The following is a 22,495-nucleotide window of genomic DNA, read 5'->3' on the forward strand; positions in this document are numbered from 1 at the left end:
GTTTAATAATGTTCCATGAAGACATGGTGACTTGGGAAGAGGATTTAATTAGCACCTTTTCCTTTTTTTAAAAAAAAAAATTAGGATAAAGAAGATGTGGTCCATATATACAATGGAATATTACTCAGCCATCAGAAAGGATGAATACCCAACTTTTACGTCAACATGGATGGCACTGGAGCAGATGGTGCTAAGTGATATAAGTCAAGCAGAGAAAGTCAATTATCATATGGTTTCACTTACTTGTCGAACATAAGGAATAGCATGGAGGACATTAGGAGGAGGAAGGGAAAAATGAAGGGGAATCAGAGGGGGAGATGAACCATGAGAGACTACAGACTCTGAGAAACAAACTGAGGGTTCTAGAGGGGAGGGGGGTGGGGGAATGGGTTAGCCCGGTGATGGGTATTAAGGAGGGCACGTACTGCATGGAGCACTGGGTGTTATACGCAAACAATGAATCGTGGATCACTACATCAAAAACTAATGATGGACTATATGGTGACTAACATAACATAATAAAAAAAAAGAAAAAATTAGGTCTTTTTAGTGATACTTTTCATATGTTACTTTCAGATGCTGGTATTTTGGTCTGTTTTATTCTGCATGTGCTAATTTCCTTGGTTAATTTGGAGCAAATCTGCATATAATTCTCTGGGCTTTTTATTGGCACAACCTCATAGCTTTTCACAGGACTTCGAGAGTTCACTTTCCAGACAGACTCGAGTTGTATCTAATTGAAATGCCAAACCTACAAAGGTGCCAGAGCCTAAGTGTGTAATTATGTAATTTTCTCTTGATCTTTCAGAGTCTTCCTGCGAGCGATTAATCAGTATGCAGACATGCTGAACAAAAAATTTCTGGATCAAGCCAACTTTGAGCTGCAGGTAAGAGAAGAGGTAGACATGCCCTTTGTTGGGAGATCATGCTAAAACAAATCGCCGGTCAGAGCCAATATCTTAGATTTCCAATTCTTGAACTTAATTGGTTTCCCATGCAAGGTATGGAAATGGAATTTACAAGATGTACTACTGGAACCCGAGGATTGAAAATCATGCCTTTGGAGTATTTGCTCAATTTAGCAAGGAGAGCGATGGAGCGGTTTCAGAGCAAACGTGCGGAATCAGAGTGACAAATAGGGAGTTAGCTGGGAGGCCACCCCTATCTGCTATAGCGGAAGAGACTGTCTCAGACCCAATGTGCGGAGGGAGGGACCGGTAGAGGCGGCCAGGCGGATTTGCATCCCTGAGCTCTGCTGGCTTTGAGAACTTGGTTCTCCGCTGGTGCTACCTCTGGTGGCCTTTACCGGGCACAGACCCTACCCCACATGGCTCTGGGCTGGGTCAGCTGATCTGTCAGGGCACAGACCCTACCCCACATGGCTCTGGGCTGGGTCAGCTGATCTGTCAGGGCACAGACCCTACCCCACATGGCTCTGGGCTGGGTCAGCTGATCTGTCAGTTTGCGCCCTGTTTCTTCAGGCCTTGCAGAGAGAGGCAGGGGAGGGAGAGGAAGGGTGTGTGTGTGTGATAACGATTGATGCTGCCTGGCATGATTTACCACACATCTGGTGTTTGTGGCTTTCAGTTTAATTGCACTCTGGGTGTATTTCTGCTAATAATGATTTTTTTTATTACTTAGCTTACTAAAGTTTCCTGGGCAGGACTGTTCACTGAGACAGGACCTATGCTGTATTTCTTTTATAATTTTTAAATGGTAAATGTCTGTTTTATCTGCACTATGGAATATAAGTATATATTAATATATCAGGAACTGTAGATCTCGAAGTGTTACTATTTTTTACAGTTTTTAAGATTTTATCATTTTCTCTGCCTGATGCCTGCTTAGGCAAGTTTATCCAGACCTGTGCATGCTTTCTTTTGGCTTTTAACACAAATTGGATTATATCCTGTATTTTTTTTTTCTATTCCATCACATTTAGCAATAGACATGTACCGACATTCGTGAGGCCCTCCTGCACTGAGGAGGACCTCCAGGCTGTTCCAGTCTGTCCGTGTTACAAGCAATGCATCTCGGTGCTGCATTACTGTAGACAGGCTCCTGGAAGCGTAACTGCCAGGCCAAGTAGTAAGAAAGTGCACGTGAATGGGCATTGATAAATTATCCTCCTGTAGCGTTTTGCAATCCCACCAACCTTCTCTGAGAGCAGCCACTGTCTAAAACCATCTCTAGGACCAATTTCTTTAAAAACGTTGTCTCTTATTTTTGTTGGAATTTCTCTGATTGCTACTTAGGCTGAGAATACTTACTGGCTGTGTGATTTCTACTGTGAACCATCTGATCATTTCCTGTACTCATTTTTCTATTGGGCTATTTGTCATACTTTTCTCTAAGTTGAAATTCATAATATAGCCTATTCATGGGTTTAGGCTTATCACACAGAAATTTTTAATTTTTCTGCAGTTGAATCTGTCATTTCTTCTATGCCTCTTGGGTTTTATGTTTTGCTTGGCAAATCCTTCTTTGCCTCAGTGTTATAAATGTAGCTTTTTTTTTTTTTTACGTAGTTAGTATGTGCTAATACCTTTATAATTCTGCCTTTTTTTTTTTTTTTAACTTCCTGATGATTACTCTATCTGGGATTTTTCTATTTAGTGTTAGGGCTAAGAGTTTGAACTTAACTTTTTCCCATATCATTTCATGAATAGATTCGTCTTTCCCCATGATTTAAAATGCCACCACAGAAAACATAATTGCAAATGTATCAGTGTGTGTATCCATTCTACTTCCTGTGTCATGACCTTCTGGTTTTATACCCTGCTAGCAGAGCCAGAACTTCCTTATAGAGTGCCACTGCAAAATTATCTTGGCTCTTCTTTTGTATTTCCTTTCCTTTTTTAAATTTTTAAAATTTTTTAAGATTTTATTTGTTTATGGATCACTACATCAAAAACTAATGATGTATTGTATGGTGACTAACATAACATAATAAAATTAAAAAAAAAAAAGATTTTATTTGCTTATTTGACGGAGAGAGAGCACAAGCAGGAGGAGTGGCAGGCAGAGGGAGAGGGAGAAGCAGGCTCCCCACTGAGCAGGGAGCCTGACACGGGGCTCCATCCCAGGACTCTGAGATCATGACCTGAGCTGAAGGCAGATGCTTAACCACACTGAGCCACCCAGGCGCCCCTTTGTATTTCCTTTTCCATATGAAATGCAAGATCAGCTTGTTAACCTTACTTTTTAAAAATGCTGCATTTATTTTAATTGGGAATCCATTGAGTTTATAAATAAATGTAGGGGATATGTTACAGAATTGGGGGGAATACTTTGCAGTATTTCTTTTTTTCCCATCCCATACCGGAATATTTAGGTCTTCTTTTTGTGTCCTTCATTAGAGTTTTCCATTTTATCCATCTGAGCCTCACCCGGTACCCGCTGGGTAGGTTGTCATGGATGTGAAGAGTAGCTGCTGCGAGTGTGGGGCTCCTTTTTCCCAGCATGTCCCGTATCGCTGCTCTTGTTCACTGTTTCATGAGGAAGGTCCCGAGGCTGCTTCCCTCATGCCCACACACCTCAGCAGCCATGTGCTCTTTGGGCCAACATAGCACCTTGGCCCTTGGCAAGTGTGCAGTGCATAGGGATTACTGTTCCACCCTGAGACGCCCCCACCCTCCCACCCTCGGTGGCTGGCTTGGGTGCCACATGGCGAAGACAGCCTTCAGTGTGAGCTCCAGGGCTGCTCCGACCAGTCACATTTTTATGTTCTTACATCCTGTTCTTCACCGCACAGTTCTGTCTACTGACGCCTCCTTCTCCCTGAACTCATCAACCCTGAGGGCTGCCTGCCACTTCCCCTTCTGCGTCCTTGTGCTCCAGCCCAGGCTGCCTCCCAGGCCTGGCAATACAGCACAAAGGAGTCTTTACCTAAGCCCACCCCCCCAACCCCCAGTGTTGTAGTGTGTATTCCTACAAACAGGAACTTTCCCCTGCGTAACTACAGTAAAGCTACCCAAACCAAGCTTAACAGTAGTACTACCATCTAGTCCTCAGACCCTGTTCAAGTTCAGACATCCCAATACAGCTGTCATGGCTCAGCACCAGACAGGTGGGGTCACTGGGCATACCTCAAATCATGCATTGAGTACTATTTTTTGGCTTATATTTTTATGTGATTTTTTTAAAGACTTTTTTTTTTAACATTTTATTTAAGAAGAGAGAGTGCACGAGAGAGTGAGCATGAGCAGGGGAAGGGCAGAGGGAGGGAGAGAAAGAGAGAGAAGCAGACTCTCCGCTGAGCAGGAAGCCCAACATGGGGTCAATCCCAGGACACCTGACTCGAGACTGTCCATCCGCTTCACACATAACCCATGGCTTTGGGCGAGTCTCTGCACCGCATCTGAGCATCAGGGGCACAGCGCTTACCTGGGTAATCCTGCAGCAATCAAATGAGCTGCTGTGTTACTAAAGAAAGTGCCCAGTTCATGAAAAGTGTTAGGTAAATGGAAGAGCACACACTCTTACAACTCTGCTCTAAAATTCCCACTTACTTCACGGGTGACTAAAAATAAAGTCGCTACTGTTAACACCTTATTTTTACATAGTCTTTTGCAGCTATCTCATTTGATATAATAAATAGTATTCCTGTAAAGGAGAAAACCAACACCCCCAGATTTCTTCTAAAGACTGTGGAAGGCCTTTTGAGCTTGGATGTATGATGGGAACTCTGTCCAGGCTCTTTCCCTCCAGGAGCAGGTGGAAGCCCCCCAGACCGTCCTCTGGCACACAAACATGGTGGGTGTAGGAGTTATGCGTAAAGGCCAGGAGTATGTCCAAATCATTCCCATTGGTGATCCAAGAATTCTTCCTGCATCTTGATGTTCTCGACCTGGTCATAAACACTGACATAACCAGGGGTATTAGTTCTGTGACTTTAGGAATCTATGCATATGATGTTTTTAATTAATTAATTGATTGATTGATTGATTTTGGGGGGAGGGGCAGAGGGAGAGGGAGAGAATCTTAAGCAGACTCCCCGTGAGCATGGAGCCCGACGCAGGGCTCGATCTCGGGACACTGAGATCACAACCTGAGCCCTGACCAGGAGTCGGACGCTCAACCCACTGAGCTACCCAGGCACCTCCATAATGACATTTTTATAGCAGCGCGTCTGGGTTACCGTGTTTAAGGAGACAGAGCTTCCACGGTGCAGAGCTTTATAACAAAGTCATTTCATAGTAAATTGTCTGTTAAGCACATATCGTCTATAAGTCTTTGAAATATAAAATGTTTGATGTTTTTACAACTCTTTTCCTTAGTTACCTAGTGTTTATGTACATTTTTGGTATCTGAAAAAGTCATAAATTACAGAAATTATGTACTAGTAAAGAAGGGGCTCCACGATGCATTAGTAACAGGAGCCAACATTCTCGTGTCCTTTCCGCACGCTCGGCAACCCCCAGAAGCCTCTGCCCCCATTCACTCCTGTGATCCTCTGACAGCCCCAGGAGACAGGCACTGTAAGACTCCCCCTTTACCTCTCAGGAAACCGAGGCACCAGGAGGTTAGATTAGTTGCCCGAGGAAGTGGCAGAGGTAGAATTTGAGCACGCGCACTGTGACCTTGGCGCCCACCCCAGCCCTGAACCACACCGTGGCTGGCTGGCCAGCCACCTGCATGGAGTGAGTGTGGATTTCTAAACATTTCAGAAGTGTGTGCAGAGCAAATGAGGAATGCCTCAGAGCGTTTTGAGACCCACTATTAAGCTGTTCAGCACCTCAGCATCTCCCCCTTTTTGGTTTTCAGCTTTGGAACAACTACTTTCACCTGGCTGTCGCTTTCCTCACTCAGGAGTCCTTGCAACTGGAGAATTTCTCAAGCGCGAAGAGAGGCAAAATCCTTAACAAGTAAGTCTGCGTCCAGTCCCGAAATCACGGGCAGGAGCCTGCAATTCTGTTAGCATCATTTCTGCGTAGTCTCTGAGCCAACTTGGTATGCAAATTGAGATGTAATAATCATGGTGTCAAGAACGGTTGGTTTCAAGTCCCGAATCTGGTGTTGCCTTTTCTAACCCACGAATCAGGACCTCAAACTGCAGGGTTCGTTCTGGTGAGTTCCGAGTCTGTGTAGTTCACCATTAGCACCACCCAGAATGGGAGTTTCAGGAGGATAATTGCCTCTGCCCTGCACCATTCTGATGTCTTTCCACATGTGCTATTCTTTATCGTCTGCTTGTGCAGTGCTCCTTCGAGAAAGGAAGCATCTCGTGCAAGCTGTTGGCACAGTTGGGATTGTTGAAGAACTCCTTCAGAGTGAGAGCTGCCTGGGGTTTCCTCCTTTGTGAGAGGCCACCCATGTCGTGCTCTATGTGGGAGATCCGAAGGGCTGGACTAGTCCTTGGATGATCCTAACAAACCTCTCGGAAGCCCCGCGTCCCTGCCTGGGTCCTTCAGCTCTGTGTCCTGCATGGCTCCTGGCCCAGGACAAAGAAAAGAACGCTTGCGGGGCGCCTGCCTTCGGCTCGGGTCATGATCCTGGAGTCCCGAGATCGAGTCCCGCATCGGGCTCCCTGCTCGGCAGGGGGTCTGCTTCTCCCTCTGACCCTCCTCCCTCTCATGCTCTCTGTCTCTCATTCTCTCTCTCTCAAATAAATAAATAAAATCTTTAAAAAAAAAGAAAGAAAGAAAGAAAAGAACGCTTGCATGCTTTCTTTCCACACTTTAGGTGCCCTGGAGGGTCTTGCCGCCTCTCTTTCTGCCTCGGTTTCCCTGACTTCTCTCTTCTCTGAGCGCCCCTTTTATAAAGGCTTTAAAGATTTTATTTATTTATTTGACAGAGAGAGACACAGTGAGAGAGGGAACACAAGTGGGGGGAGTGAGAGAGGGAGAAGCAGGCTTCCTGCCGAGCAGGGCGCCCGACTTGGGGCTCGATCCCAGGACCCCGGGATCATGACCTGAGCTGAAGGCAGATGCTTAACGACTGAGCCACCCAGGCGCCCCTATAAAGACTTTAGAGAAGAGTTCTCTTATTGCTCCCACATCTCTGTGTCCCCGGTCCCTGTGTGTCATTTCATAATTCCTCTGCCTTACGTTGACTTTTCCAAGGCTTTGCCCCTCCCTGACGTTAGCGACTCCAGAGGGAGTCTCAGAAGGTGACAGAAGCACTGCTCAGCGCCCCTCGTGTTTTGTGAGCGCGTCTCTCACTTGCCACATCAAAGCACATCATCCCCGCAGAGTAAGAATTGTGTCAGCAAATATTTATCAAACAGGTATGCCAGTGACTTTCCAAGCACTCCGAGTGCATTTTTCATACATGGTCATTAAAACCAAAACAGAAACTGTTCATTGGGTCTCTTTCTCACCCTTACTTTCCAGAAGAGGAAGGTGAAACATGTTCTGAACAAGTCACATGACCAATGCCACACACCCGGTCATTCTAACCCAGGCAGTTCAGAACCCTAGATGTTCACCCGCGCTGCTCTTAAAACCTTAAGTCCTTCCATGGTCCTGTCTACCTCAAGGTCAGCCTCCACCCGGTCATATTCCTTCACGCTTCCTCCATTGGGTGGTTCCAGTGGGTTGGCCGTGGATGCAGACAACTGTCCATTGTTCAGAAAAGGGGAATGCACCAGAAGGCTCCGGCCAAGCAGGCGCCCGCCGGTGACTGCTGGGAAGGCAGAGCCGGCCTTCGCACAGCCCACTGGGGTCTGACTGCCAGCCCCGGCTCAAGAGACAGACGCCAGGTGGCACCTTCTGGGGACTGGCTCCATAGGGAAGCTTCCGCTTTGCCACATTTACATCTTCTCAGGGCTCACATGAAGTGAGGGGTGGTGACTGGTGGTGGTTGCTGTCCTTCTTGTTTCAATGCGCCCATGGTGGAAATTTCCATAGTAGAAGCAGAAATAACTGGCACACTCTGAGCACCGTGCAACTTTCTCACAGCCAGCCCCGGATGCCTGGGACGCCTTGTTATCCAGCCCCGTGGAAGGACAGCTGGGCCATAGCAGGTGGATTCAATAACCTACGTGTGCGCGGGGGTCACTGCGGGGGAATCCAGACCCGGCTCCAGCCGACAGAACAGCCCGTTCTCTGCCAAGCACACAGCACGGCCAACCCTTCAAGATGCCTGCAGGACAAGAGAATTTAAACCAGAAATCTGTCTTAAAAGAGCTGGCATCTCCTGTGAGGTTTTTAGAGTAGAACCATTGATTCTGAGCATTTTTCCAGGCCAGGGCCGGGTGGCTCTGCACTGGGCCTTCTTTTGTCACGTGAATGTTAACAGTCTAAGCTAAAGCCACGTCGATACACGCATTAACCACAGAGGCCCTTGACCGCCAAAGAAAACATTTGCTTCCCACATAGCCCTGTGCTTTCAGAGGCTTCAAAGCCAAGGAAAATGTAACACGGCCAGCTGGTGTCTCCCCTTCCAGAGCCGCAGGGCTTCTAAATTGAGCTCTGGGTCTTCTCTTCCTCATAACCGTCGCAATAAGAGGCTCCAGATTTTCCCTTTGAAATTTTCTCATGGATTCCCCAAGGGGAAAAAAAAAAAAACCTCCTAAGTGTTTTAGAAGTTGTCTTTGCAGGACTCTGGCAGGACGGCCTCAGCTCCTGTGCAGCCTGAGGGGCCCTCTCCCAGGGACCTAGGCTCAGTGTGTGGCCGTGACCGGCCACCAGGGAGAAGTGTTCTCCGGGTCTAAGACCAGTGCTTGTGGCCCGGGAGGCCGTGTGGCTAAGATGCATGGCAGGTTCAACAATACGATACAACAAGACGTGCTTGTATTCGTCGCGCCTCTGTCTCTACCTTAAACACTTTTTATTTGCTGCTTTATTTCTAAATACCAAAATCTACATAAGACATACTTGAGGTCATCCTACCCAAATGCTTAAATTTTCCCAGTGCCTAGAAAGGTTTTAATTTGCTTAAAATGGTGCTAGTGAAAAGGGCCTGAGTGCCTGCTCTGTGCTCAGGGTCTTGGTGCTCGGGATGCAGAGGTGAGAAGTTCACGGTCTCAGGCAGGTAGGTGTGCAACAGTAACAGCAATCGCCCGAGGTATCAGTGCTCACCGGGCGCCTCGGCAGACTGCAGATGGACGTTCGGGAGTGAACGCGGGGAGCTCCAAGGCCTCTGGTGGGAGGGGCTTCCAGGGTGGGTGGGGAAGGAGCAGGGAGGTTACCAGGTTGGTTGACTGAGCCACAGTCAACAGACCACCAGTCCCCAAAGGGGACATCAAGTCCCAGAGGACATGGCCTGCTCCTTGAGCAGAGAGATGCTCTGGATTGTTGAAGCGTGAGTGAGTGGCTAGACCCTGAGGGCTTGGCATGGGCAGAGCGGGAGGCCCAGTGATCTGGGAATTGACCCCATGGTCTCAGCAAAGGGCTGGGTGCTGACGCAGAGCACAGTGGAGGATAATTCACTTGGTTGTCTTTTTCTAGATAGAAAGCCTGCAGGCTCTGAAAGCAGAGCCATGCCACACCCATTGCGGAGCCTCTGGCTGCCTCCCTTTGGGCCAGTCTACTGCTCTAGGGTTCCTGAAGCCAACCAAATGCATCTGCTTGAGGGCTTCACTGAGGAATCCCCCTCCCCCCACACCCTTCACACCCCTGCCTACCCTTCTCTTCCTCTCTGCCAAGCCTGCAGCAACACCTGTCTGCCTGGCTGACAGCACGGTGGCCCCAGACAATGAGAAAATCCCAGTGTCAGAAGATCTGCCTGTTCATTCCCACTTGTGACGCTCCCCGTCCTCCTGATGGCCTGGGTTGGGGAGGTAATTAGGATATTCATCCCAGAGACTTTGCCCAACATACATGGGAGTAACATAAAATAATGGGCCATACCGTGCAGAGAACTGATTATGTCAAACCCAAATTGAGTATAAGATTTTCCAATGAACCACAAAATAAATAACCACCAGGAATCAAAGTCTATAATAAGAAAATATATCTGACTCAGCCTTCAGACATCCTTGGTGCTAGGACTCCCAGCAAAGGACAGAGGTGTCGCTGGCGTTTGAAAACTGACCATCACTTCTCCCCGCCCCATCCCCCCACCCCCACCCCCAGCCTTTGACATTACGGGGACTTAGGAAATGTGAGTCAGATATAAAAAAGTTGGCTTTTCATTAGCAGCCAGCTTGACCATGTTAGTATGCAGGACATGTGTGTCCTAGTTGGGACAATGTGACCCATGACTGCAAACAGGCTTCTGTGTTCAGGACCAGACTTAGTCCTGGAAGAGAAAGGGGGTTTCAGGCACTGGGCGTCCAGCATATCCAAGCATAAAAGGCTCACTTAAAATTTTCAGCCCGAGAATCAAGTTTAAGTGCCAACCCCAGGTTAGTGCATTTGAACCTATGTGCAGAGACCACCCTCCATGCAGACCCTCTCCTCAGTTGGTCTCCATGCTATTTCTCATCTTTATTTACTTATTTATATGTATTTTTTCGTGTAGAATTCACACCTTCTGAGAGGACAGGTTTCACAACCAGGTCGAAATTCCACATAAACAGAGATCTCCATCTTTCCGAGTGCAGGGTTCTGAGGTGTTTGTGCATTAAGTCGAACTAAAGACATTGCTTTTAGGGAAACTGAAAGAAATAAAGCTGCCACAAGCCCTGCTTTGCAGTGTGGGATGATCCGAAGCTGGGATTGTGGACCCCAGATTATAACAAGAAGTAGTTTAGAAAAAGTAGAGCTCATGTTTATGCACATTGTTTAAGAGACTCCAATTATTCAAAGTAAGTTCAGTCTAAACCCAGAATTAGCAGGGCTCCCAGGGAGACAGGTTTAGCCAACGGTGACCCACGGCAAGTCGCTGTTGGCAAAGGTAAGTGTCCCGTGTGCCTGGGCGACCCTGTGCCCCGTCCAACGTGGTAAACCTCAGGCAGCACAGGACACCATGGCACATCCAAGCCCTGTGTGTAATAAACTTTATTCCCGGGGTCACAGATGGGGTCCCACCTCCTCTCACCTCCCCCAGGGACTTGCCATTAAACCAAACGTGTCTCACTTCACCCATCAAGTCCCTCCAGTGACCTCTGCATCTGTCTGCATCCCTCAGCCTCCACCCACTCCCCACAAGGTCTCCCTCTTTCCTCTGTTCCCAGAACCCCGTGGAGATTTTCCTCCTCCTTTTTGGCCTCTCTGTTCCCTTGTCAGGCCCATAATCCTCCATCAGACCTTTCAGTGGGGGCGCTCCTCACGCCTTGGTCTTGGGTCTTCTCGTTCCATCCTCCCTCCTTCAGATGGCGTGTTTCAGCTCTGCATCTCAGCCCTTCCTTGGGTCACGATGGCAGTTTAATGGGTGTTTGTATTTGTTCCCTACAATCATCTGCCCTCACAGTTAACACACCCTGGGTGTCTAAAAACTACAGTTCAGGGGGCCAGGAATCCAAATCAAAGTGTGGGCAGAGGTGGTTCCTTCTGCAGGCTCAAAGGGAGAACTGTTCTGTGCCTCCCTCGGCTGGTGGTTGTCCCCAGGCCTTGGCGCTCCTGGTTTCTGGCTGCATCCCTCCACGCTCTTCCTTGTGGCCTCATGGGGCCTTCTTTCCCATGTCTCCAAATCTTCCTCCCCTTGTAAGGACACCAGTCCTTGGACTCAACTCCCCTCCAACCTCTGCAATCCAGTATGACATCATCTTAACCTGGTGACACCTGCAAAGACCCTATTTCCAGATAGGGTCACCTTCACGGGTCCTGGGGCTTAGGACTTGAACATGTTATTGTGGAGGACACAATTCAACCCACAAGAGTCATGCCCAACATACTTTTTTTTTTTTTTCAGTGAAATAGAATATAAGAAAGCATCAGAATTTACTGAAGGTAGTGAGGTTAAGTGTTATTTCATAAAACAGTTGTACACAGATATTTATATGTGTGCTGGTTAGTAAAGTAAAATGTATTTCTTATTTCAAAAGCATTTTGAAACTTAAACTTTAAAAGCTGCCTCTGTGGCCTTTGTTCACACTGCATCCCCCTTGGTCTCTTAAGAGGAAGGAGCAGGCTCTCTGTCCTCCTGCCACAAGTCCTCTTTTGGTCCATATCCTTACCTACCCACTCCCTGCCTCGGGGCCTTTGCACCTGCTGGTCCAGCTGCCTGGAATGCTCTTCCTTCCCTTCTGCCTGGATTACGTCTTTCCTTCTTCAAATCTGAGGGTAAATTATTGTCCCAGAGAATTGCCATGGCCAGCCTAGGCCCGCTGTTCAACTCTCACTCCTCTGTTTTTCCTAAAGGGCCATGATCACAGCCTTCATAGAACTGTTGTATGTACATATGTGTGTTGATCTAGTGTGATTATTTGTTTAATGTCCATCTCTGCTACCATGCTAATAGCCCCCCAAGGTCTGTGGACTTTGTTCTCCATGTTATATTAATATTTCCATATTAGCTCTGAGCCTGGCCTCTAGTGAGTATTCAGTAATTAACGAATCAGTGAGTAATGTTCCCTGAATGAATCAATGTAAATGACCATCGTAACCATGGGTTGCTGTGATGAGGCCTAGTGTGAGCTTTAAAGGAAGCACCTAGCCTGGCTCGAGTGCTCACTAGGACATACGAGGACATCATCTCTCTCATTTTCAAAAACTCCTGGGAGATGAACATCATACATCATTATCCCAGTACTACATATGAGGAGACTGAGGGTCAGAGTGGCCAGGTGACTTGCCCAGAGTGCTTAGATTTGGGCTCAGGTCAAGCCTTATCCCCAAGCCTGGGTTATCTCTGGTGGACATGGGTTTTCTGCTTCTTGGGTGAAGATTCACGAAACCAGGTGCTGAGAGAGGCCCTGGAGACCAGATTCATGCTATTTTAGCTCAGAGTTACAGACCTGGTTGTGGGATCCTATATTCACTTGGGCTATGGGAAGCTTGCCTCCTTGAGGCCCCTTTGGCCCCCATTTTGCAGGTGCTCTCTGACTTGTGTGTGGGCACGGTGGGCGGGGTGTGATGGGAAACGCCAGGTGACTCCAGCTCCCTGCTGCTATAGCTTTGTGGGGTCAGGCACGGCGGTTCACCACCGGGACTCTGCATCCTCAGTGGAGAGAGGGCCACGACAGCTTCTCTCTGCTCACCCGGTGGTCTTGTTGCCAGAGTCAGATGAGACCAGTGTCCTTTGAGAGATGGGACACGGCGCTGTGCCCTCGGGGAGATCCGGACTTGCCAGGCCCTGAGGCATGTGCCTTGGGGCAGGGCATGGGCCTTGGGGTCTGAAGACTTGGGTTCTCTTTCTTCTCTCCTTGCCTGTGACTTGGCCGAGTCCTTTGGCTTCTCCCTCTAGGACTGGTTCCGTTCCCTCAAGTGTAAGTTGTGAGAGTTGAACTTAGCTCTGCTCTGTAAGGCTGCCACCAGCCCTGGGAGCCTGTGACCAGGTAACGAGCATGAGCCCCGACACTCTCCATCACTGCTGCCCTCTCCTCCCCAGCAAGAAGGTATGAACAGTTCGGGAATCCCTCTTGAGTTCTGGTGATAGCTGTAACCTTACTGGGGGATTACGCTGAGACATGTATAGATTGAGTAGAGCTGCTGTCTTATTAAAACTAAAGATCAGTCTCGCTGCCAGAGAGTCAGTCTTGCCCCTCACCTTCTAGCTCCTTGCTCCCCTTGTTGTTACCTTTGTTCTGGCCCTAAGCACCTTTGTCTTATTTGGGTATGAAAATGGCATTTTTAGCCCCTTGCTACAACAGGCCTGACTCTAGTGAGGGATGTGCTCTCGGATCTTTGCTGATACCCCTGTCCTCAAAATACTGTGAAGGCATGTCATTTTCCATATCTGGGACAGGATAGCGTAACTAGAAAACGCGATCCGACACCCATGAGCATCTCACCCTCTGTCAGCACCGTAAGGAAAGGGGACGTCCAGGGAGAGGCAGGAGTGGTGGAGGTTCCCTGTCCACGTGGGCCTCCTGGCGTCCAGGTGTCAACCCCAGCTCTGGAGAAATGGCAAATCACTGCAGGTCAGCAGACATTGGGTCACTCCGGCATGACCCAAACCGCCTAGCATTTTAGCCATTTTTCTTTTGTGAGAGATTCTTCCAGGATGAGAAGGAATGGCTTGGCTATTGAAAGAGTATTTAAAACTTGAGTTAGTCAGTCAGTGGCAGGCCAACGGCTGTGACCAGTTCGCCCCAGCTCCGTGGGGGGGCTCTGGCCGGCTCTGTGTGCCGAGATCTGAACATGTACTGGCAGGCCCTGGGGGGTCCTGCCTGTGATACAGAGCTCCCTGGCTCACCAGACACCCACTCTCCTGAGAGACGACTCATCCACCTGCGCAGTGAGCACCAGCACTAGGTGTGAGCGTGGCTGTGTGCTCCGTGGTGCTTTTCCCCGGTGGATGCCGGGAGGAGCCCTGCCGTATCCTCTCCCCGTCTGGGCTGCTGGAGACCCTCTGTCATTTGTGCGGGAGCAAAATGGGAATTGGGAAACTGGATCAACAAGCCCAGGAAGGGTGCACAACTAAAGAGGGCTTTGATGATACGGACCGTGGGCGATGTGGGGTGCCACTTAGACATTGGAGGGTGCTCTCCTCTCACCCACGGGCTTGGTCCAGTAGCTTTGCTGACAGTGGACAGGCCTCTCCTCACTGTGGCACTGGTGATGGGTGCATTCCCTGGCCGAGATCCCCCCTCTCTCACTCACCCAGTTGACCCACATCAGCACTCACCTGGTTGTCAGGCTGGGCTGGAAGGTAACTCGTTTACCCCCGAGGACAAGCTTGTCCTCACAGGAAGGGGCTGACGCTCCCAGGTCAGTTTCTCTGTCTGTACACGGGGCCGTGGGTCCATGCAGGTGCAGCAGCCCCGTGGTGACCTCTGTGACAGGGTTGCCAGGCGGGTTTCCCTGGTGGAGAGCATGTTGGTCTGCAGCCCTCTCCTGCCGAAAGTGACAGACGGGTGCTTAGGGCCCTAGAGACTTTTATAAGGTGGCAGCCAGCTATGGTTGTTGGTTTACCAGGAGGCTCTTTGCCTTGAAAGCCACAGCCAGGTCATCTGTAAGCAGCTTCCCTTTCCACATCAGCTGACGTGAGGACGAACAGAGCAGCTTGATGACCCAGCTGCTAAACTGTAATCCTGTACGATAATTGTGCAAATTATTATTTTTAATATAATCAGTTTTTTCCTTAGGCGATAGAGGAAAAAGTTAAATTGCTCACAAACTAATAAACGTTTATCTTCTGAAGCATCAAATTCTGTTTACTCATGAAACACACACCTCCTCTGCTGACCCTGTGGGAGGAAAATTAACATTATTTTCCCTGATAAACAAAAACAGGGGAATGTTTGTTGACATCCTTTGGTGCCGAGCTCTTCCTTACATTGAAAATACTAAAGAAGGATGGGAGATATTTGAAAGAGGCCTTCCCAGCTCTGATTGTCCACTCCAGGGCTTAATTTTAACATGTGAAAGCTGCTTTTGTGAGCAGGGTTGGAGGATGTCATTTGGTGTCTGCAGAGCTGGATGCTAAGAGCATGCTCTGAAAATGAGCTCCCCCTCAGGCCAGGGAGCCAGGTCTTCCTTCTCTTGCCATTAGAGACTGAAGAAGGAAAATACTGCCCTTACTTTCTACCACCTCGCTCATGTCCCCGGGGGGGGGGGGGGGGGGGGGGGAAGAGTGTTACATAATCTGGGGTGATGGGGTGATGGGTAGGTGAGGCTCCCTCTGCTGGATTCTTCCTCCTTCAGTTCTCTTTGGTGGCAAGAGAAGCTTTGATACTCTCTTTGTTTGTCTCCGTGCTGGGAGACTTTCATTGCACTTAAAAATAATCTAAGTCTGATTTCCAAATGCTCAAAAGAGTGACTCAGCATTTCCCCTGTCCTCGGTTCTCAGGTATGGAGATATGAGGAGGCAGATTGGCTTCGAAATCAGAGACATGTGGTACAACCTTGGTGAGTAGCTGGGATTTCCGGGGAATCGTGGTGACTGTCACTGGCCCTGGCTGTCAGTGGTGCCGGGGCGTCTTGAAAACCTGAATTGCTTCTCTTCCTCAGAGAGCGATTGCTACCTTTGCAATAGTTGTTTTCCGTAAGTAAGAGGTAGGAAGAAAATCCGATCGGTGGGGCAAATAGAAAAATCAGTAGAGTGCCCCCTTATGTCAGGTGAACACAGCTCTGCCTTGAAATTGCTTTGCTTCCGGGCATCACTAACATTCCCCCAGTTTCTCAGGCATCAGACCAGGTAGTTCATCCCACTGTCACAAGGCTCACTGCTTATTGTCTTCAGCTTAACCCATTCTACCCTCAAAGGGGTTTTTTTGCCTACTCAAAACTGGGCCCTGTATCTAGGTACGCTGCCAATTGGGTGGTGGTAGTAGAACATGCTTACACGCTGAAAACACACTAGGGGCTTCATGTGTTAAGATGAGAAATTCACATAGGTGTTTGCCGCTGCAAACGTCCCTCTTACTGCTGCTTTTGCTGCATCTCAAACATTTTGGTAGTTATTTTGTTTTCATTTTCATTTGACTCAATATATTTTCTGATTTCCCATTTGATGTCTTTGACCCATTGACTGTTGAGGAGCAGGCTTTATAATTTCCTCTATTTGTGAATTTCCCAGTTTTCCTTCTGTTTTTGATTTCTGATTTCATTCCATTGTCGTTGGGAAAGATACTTGGTATGATTTCAGTCTCCTTAAATTGGTTAAGAATTGTTTCATGACCTAAGATGTGACATATCTGAGGGACACTCCATGTGCCCTTGAGAAAAACGTTATTCTGTTGCTGCTGAGTGGAATGTTCTATGTATCTGTTAGGTCCATTTGGTCTATAATATTGCCTTGATCAGTAAATATAAACAACCTAACTTTACACCACAGGAACTAGAAAAAGCACAAAGCCTTAAGCCAGACGAGGGAAGAAAATAATAAAGATTAGAACAGAAATAAATGAAATCGAGAATGAAAAAACAATAGAAAAATTCAACACAACTAGAGTTGGTTTTTTGAAAAGATAAACAAAATTGACCAGCCTTTAGCTAGGTTAACTAGGAACCGAGGAGACATAGGTAAATAAAATCAGAAATGTAAGCAGAGCCTTTACAACCGATGGCACAGAAATAAAAAGGATCAAAAGAGGCTATTATGAATAATCGTATGTCAACCAACCTTGAAGAAATGGGCAAATTCCTAGAAACATGCAGCCTACCAGGACTGGATTATGAAGATATAGAAAATCTGAACAGACAGATGGTAAGCAATTAGCAATCTAAAACTTCCCAACAAAGAATAGCCCAGGACCAGATAGCTTCAATGATGAATTCTACCCAACATTTAAAGAATTAATGCCAGTCCTTCTCAGACTCTTCCAAAACATTGAAGAGAAGTGAACACTTCCAAACTCATTTTATGAGGCAAGCTTTACCATGATACCAAAGCCAGATAAAGCACTACAAGAAAAGAAAACTATAGGCCACTGTCTCTGATGAACATAGATGTAAAAATCTGCAAGAAAATACTAGCAAACTAAATTCAGCAGCGCATCAATTGGATCATACCCCATGGTCAAGTGGGATTTATCCCTGGGATACAAGGATGGTTCCACATACAGAAGTTAACAAAGGTGATACACTGCATTAACAGATTGAAGTATAAAAGTCATATGATTATATCAATAGATACAGAAAAAGCATTTGATGAAATTTAATACCCTTTCATGTTAGAAACTCAACAAATTAGGTATAGAAATAATGTACCTTAATGTAATAAAGGCCACATATGACAAACCCACAGCTAAGATGTTCAGGAGTGAAGAACTGAAAGCTTTTCCTGTAAGATCTGGAACACAAGGGGCCCCACTCTCTCACTCCTATTCAGCATAGTACTGGAAGTCTCAGCCATAGCAATTAGGCAAGAAAAAGCAATAAAAGCCAACAAGACCACAAAGGAAGAAGTGAAATTATGTTTGCAGAAGGCATGATCTTTTATATAGAAAACTCTAAAGACTTCATCAAAAATGCTGTTAGAAATAATAGATTAAGAAAACTTGCAGGATACAAAATGAACGTGGAAAAAACAGTTGCATTTCTATACACTAACAACTATCTGAAAAGGAAATTAAGAAAATAATCCCGTTTACAGTAGCATCAAAATGAATAAAATACTTAAAAGTAAACTTAAAACAAGGAGGTGAAAGACCTGAATAGTGAAAGGTACAAAGAGTCTATGACAGAAATGAAGGAAGAAACAAATATATATAAAGGCATCTCATCTTTGTAGATTAGAAGACTTGATAGTGTTAAAATGTCCGTATTACCCCAAGCAGTCTGTAGGTTCAGTGCTATCTCCATCAAAATTCCAATGGCATTTTTCACAGACAATGAAAAAATGATTCTAAAATTCGCATGGAACCACAAAAGACCCTAAGTCACCAAAGCAGTCCTGACAAAGAACAAAAGTGGAGGCATACTTCCTGACTTCAAAACAGATTACAAAGCTACAGGAGTCAAAACACTCTAGTACTGACATAAAGGCAGACATAGAGATCAATGGAACAGGAGAGCCCAGAAGTAAACCTGCACATATATAGCCAACTGATCTTAGACAAGAGAGCCAAGACCACGCAATGGGGAAAGGATCACCACTTTAATAAATGTTGTGAAAACTGGATACCCACATGCAAAAGAATGAAACTGGACCCTTGTCTAACATCATACCCCAAAACTAACTCAACTAAAGACTTAAACATAAGACCCCCAAACTGCAAAACTCTAAAAGAAACCATAGGATTTGAAAAGCTTCTTGATGTTGGTCTTGGCAATGATTTCTCGGAAATTACAGCAAAAGCACAGGCAACAAAAGCAAACATAGACAAGTAGGACTCCATCAAACTAAAAAGCGCCTGCACAGTAAAGGAAACAACAAAATAAAAGACACCCCGTGGAATGGGAGAAGACACCTGTAAACCATTTATCTGCTAAAAGGTTAATTTACAAAATGTGTAAGGAAATCCTACAACTCAATAGCAAAAAACCCCACCAATTAAAAGATGGGCAAAGGACTTGCATTGACATTTCTCCAAGGAAGAAATGGCCAATAGGTTTATGAAAACATGCAACATCACTGACCATCAGGGAAGTGCAAATCAAAACCACAGTGAGATGTCCCCTCACACCTGTTAGGATGGCTATTACAAAAAAAGTAAAAGATAAGTGTCAGCCAGGTGTACAGAAGTTTGAACACCTGCACGGGGTCGATGGGAATGTGGGAAACGGCATGGAGGTTTCTCAAAAAGTTAAAAATAGAACTCCCATATGATCCAGCCATCTCCCTTCTGGGTGTACATCCAAAGGAATTGAAATCAGGATCTTGATGAGGTATTTGTACACCCAGTTCATGGCAGCATTATTCATAATAGCCAAGAAATGGAAACAACCTAAATGCCCATTGATGGATGGATGGATAAAGAAAATGTGGTATATGTATATTCAATGGAATATTATTCAGCTTTATTTTTTTAGGAAAAAGGAAATCTTGCCAAATGCAAAAACATTCCACTTACATGAAGTTTCTAAAGAGTCATACTCTTAGAAGCCGAGAGTAGAACGGTGGTTGCCAGGGGTAGGGGTGAATGGGGGGGGGAGGAGGGAATGGGGAGGTATTGGTCAAAGGGTACAAACTTTCAGTTATGCAAGGTGGGTAAGTCTAGAGATCTGCTGTAGAACAGAACACCCAAAGTTAACAATACTGTGTCCTACATTTAAAAATTTGTTAAGAGGGTAGATCTCATCTTAAGTGTTCTTATGACAATAAAGAAGAAAAAGAATATAATTAATAAAAAAAATTTCTTTAAAGATTTTTTTATTTACTTATTTGAGAGAGAGAGAGTGAACGAGAGCATGAGCAGGGGGGAGGGTCAGAGAGAGAGGGACAAACAGGCTCCCTGCTCAGGGGGCAGGGATGCAGGACTCGATCCCAGGACCCCAGGATCATGACCTGAGCCGAAGGCAGGTACTCAACCAACTGAGCCACCCAGGTGCCCCAGTAAAATTTTATTAATTAAAATAACATGGAATTCTCTATTAAAATGTTAGTCACTATGCCATGTAATTCTGTTAGGTAAGCTCCTTAAAGGAGTAAAGAACTGATAATTGGGCATCCTGTTACCATCTTGAATGGGTCCTCGATGAACCCGCCTCTCTCCTAGCACCTGGTCTCCACTGTCAGCTCGCTTTGTGCTGAGACGTCCAGGCACCTTTCTTCAGCCTCATGGAGGGTCCTGTGCAAGACTTCTGTGGCATTTCCTCCCTGAGCCTCCAGGGCCCTGTTTGTTTTGCTTAGCTTGGCCCATGAAGCCTGGAGTGGCTACAGAGGGCCTCCCCTCTCCCCAGTGACTCTGTTCTCTCCAAGGAGGCAGGTATCTTTCCACTTCTCCTTCTAGTTACCCCACAGCACCTGGGTTAAATTTGTTTCCCCATGACTGGAGCAACTTAGTTGCACCCCTCCCTGCTTGGTTCTTGAATAGCTTCTTGCTGTCTGTGTCGTGGCTAGAGACCGTGGCTAGAAAGATGCCCTGGCCTATCTATATTCCTTGGGAGGAATGAAACGGTTATAAAAACAGAACATGGTTTTTCCTGAAGGTGGGGAACTGGACTCCATCGCCCTCCCAAGGACCCTCCGAGCGGGCAGGGGTGGGGGTTTGGGGACCTCGCCTACAGTCCGCCTTTGTGGTCAGCAAGTTCAAGGCTGCCTGTTTTCAGCCCGAGCCAGATTTCCTCACAGGGGGGTTGCTGGCTCATCCTCCTTGAGTTCCCGGATGTCAGCAAACGTGTAAAGGCAGGCCCTATCACTTCTCTAGGGAAAGTTAGAATTTCTAAATGTCCTTTGTCCATCTGTTTATATGAAGGATGGAGTCTTTTTCAAATGGGTGTTACATGAAAAATAAATGCAGAAGGCCTTGGGAGAAAATACTATAAGATATTCTATGGATAATACTAATAACATAGAAATTAAGAAGTATGATTTAAGGAGAGGCACCAGCTGGGTTCTCAGGAGTCAGAATCCAGCGCAGAAGCTCCCAGGTGGTGATGACGAGCTGGTTGGAATGGCTCCGTCTGCTCACGTTCTCCACGGACAAGTAACCTGAACCCTGCATGCTGTTCGGTTCTCAGGCACTTGAGGACCCCTTAAGGAAACTCTTTGCTGGGTCATTGGAAGTGACTTTCCTGTAGCAGCTTAATTGCCCAGAATCTGAGTTATGGCTCCAGGCTGTCAAAGGGCTTCATGAATCTCCAACACTGAGCCTTCCTGGTGCCACCCTGGGTCATTGGTCTTCCTGCCGCACCCCCCCCCCAGGGGGGAGGGGAAAGGAGGAGCCCTGGCTCCAGTGAAGAGACTTGAATCCTACTGGAATTTTCTTCCTACCTTGCCTCTGCCTGGCTGTGTGGCCTCTCCCATGACCCAGTCTTTCTGGGCTTCCGTCCTCTCTTACAGGAGAGGTTGGACTAAAGTTTTCAAGAGCCTCCCAATCCTGACACTCCATAATTCTTTATATATGTATGATGATCTCTGTAATGAAATGCCAAGTCTTCTAGAACAGGGAGGAGGGCCATTCATGATTCATTTTAATTGATCATGCTCTGACAAATGCATTTGTCATTTGCCCTGGTAGGCCAGACACTGACGAACTCATGCCAGGAAGGGACCAAATCCATCCCCATTAGAGAGCACAGAACAAGGCAGAGAGGGACATTCAGAGAGTGGCATGGAGAGAATTGCTCTCTGCTGGCTGAGAGGGAGTCTGGGGCTCTCCTAGCTGCCAGCATCCACCAGGCAGGTGCTGTGGGCTCCACCTGCCCCCCCCACCCCCCGCATGAGAGTCCCCAGGCCATCTCTCACCTGCTGGCCCTTCCCAAGAGAGTGGCAACACCTTGTAAGTTTTTCGTGTCATTTCTCAAGTACACACTGAGTTGTGTGTTTCCCCCCAAAGGAGAATTAAATTTAAATTTAAAATGACAGTGCTTCATTCTGAAATGGCTTGATATTTTGTGCATCATTTAGGCTAACTAGAGGCATCCACCCTGGCAGATATTCAGACTGATGATTAACATACTAAAATGCTGTTTTCTTGGGTGCCTGGGGGGGCTCAGTTGGTTGAGCGTCTGCCTTCTGCTCAGGTCACGATCCAGTCCCACATCTGGTTCCCAGCTCAGTGGGGAGTCTGCTTCTCCTTTTGCCCCTCCCCTGCTCCTGCACGCTCTCTCTCTCACACAAAAATAAATTAAAAAATCTTTTAAAAAAAGGAAAATAAATAAAATGCTTTTTTCTTGCTTGATAAATAGTTGTTGCCCCAACTCAGCCCACCCGGGCCCCTTAGTGCTCCACCAGGACCCTCCCCTCCTCTGTGAGGGTCCCTGAAGGGTCACTGCCTGGCATGGACGAAGGCTGCAGAACTGAACTCAAGCCACGACTGGCCTGACTGATGGACACGCCTGCCTTTCTGGCTTTTCTTTCTTTCTATAAAAATTATGTTCGTGGTCACCTCTGCAGTGCCTGAGACTGACCACCATTTGCAACTGGCCCTGTCTCCATGATTGTCGTGAAGGTACGA

The 22,495-nt window shown here is 46.9% G+C and overlaps 1 protein-coding gene across 3 annotated transcripts in view; it reads left to right on the forward strand.

Moving 5' to 3' along the window:
- The window catches only part of DOCK1 (dedicator of cytokinesis 1), a 488,408-nt gene that overhangs the window by 388,151 nt on the left and 77,762 nt on the right, over nt 1-22,495 (forward strand). For all 3 annotated transcript variants that reach the window (XM_034986026.1, XM_034986046.1, XM_034986035.1), the window contains exons 30-32: nt 809-887; nt 5,767-5,867; nt 15,781-15,839. In XM_034986026.1, the coding sequence (XP_034841917.1) occupies nt 809-887; nt 5,767-5,867; nt 15,781-15,839 (239 nt within the window). The remainder of the gene's footprint in view (nt 1-808; nt 888-5,766; nt 5,868-15,780; nt 15,840-22,495) is intronic.

This window comes from Mirounga leonina, unplaced genomic scaffold, assembly GCF_011800145.1.
Source record: "Mirounga leonina isolate KUSES-001 unplaced genomic scaffold, KU_Mleo_1.0 Mir_114, whole genome shotgun sequence".
Taxonomy (NCBI): domain Eukaryota; kingdom Metazoa; phylum Chordata; class Mammalia; order Carnivora; family Phocidae; genus Mirounga; species Mirounga leonina.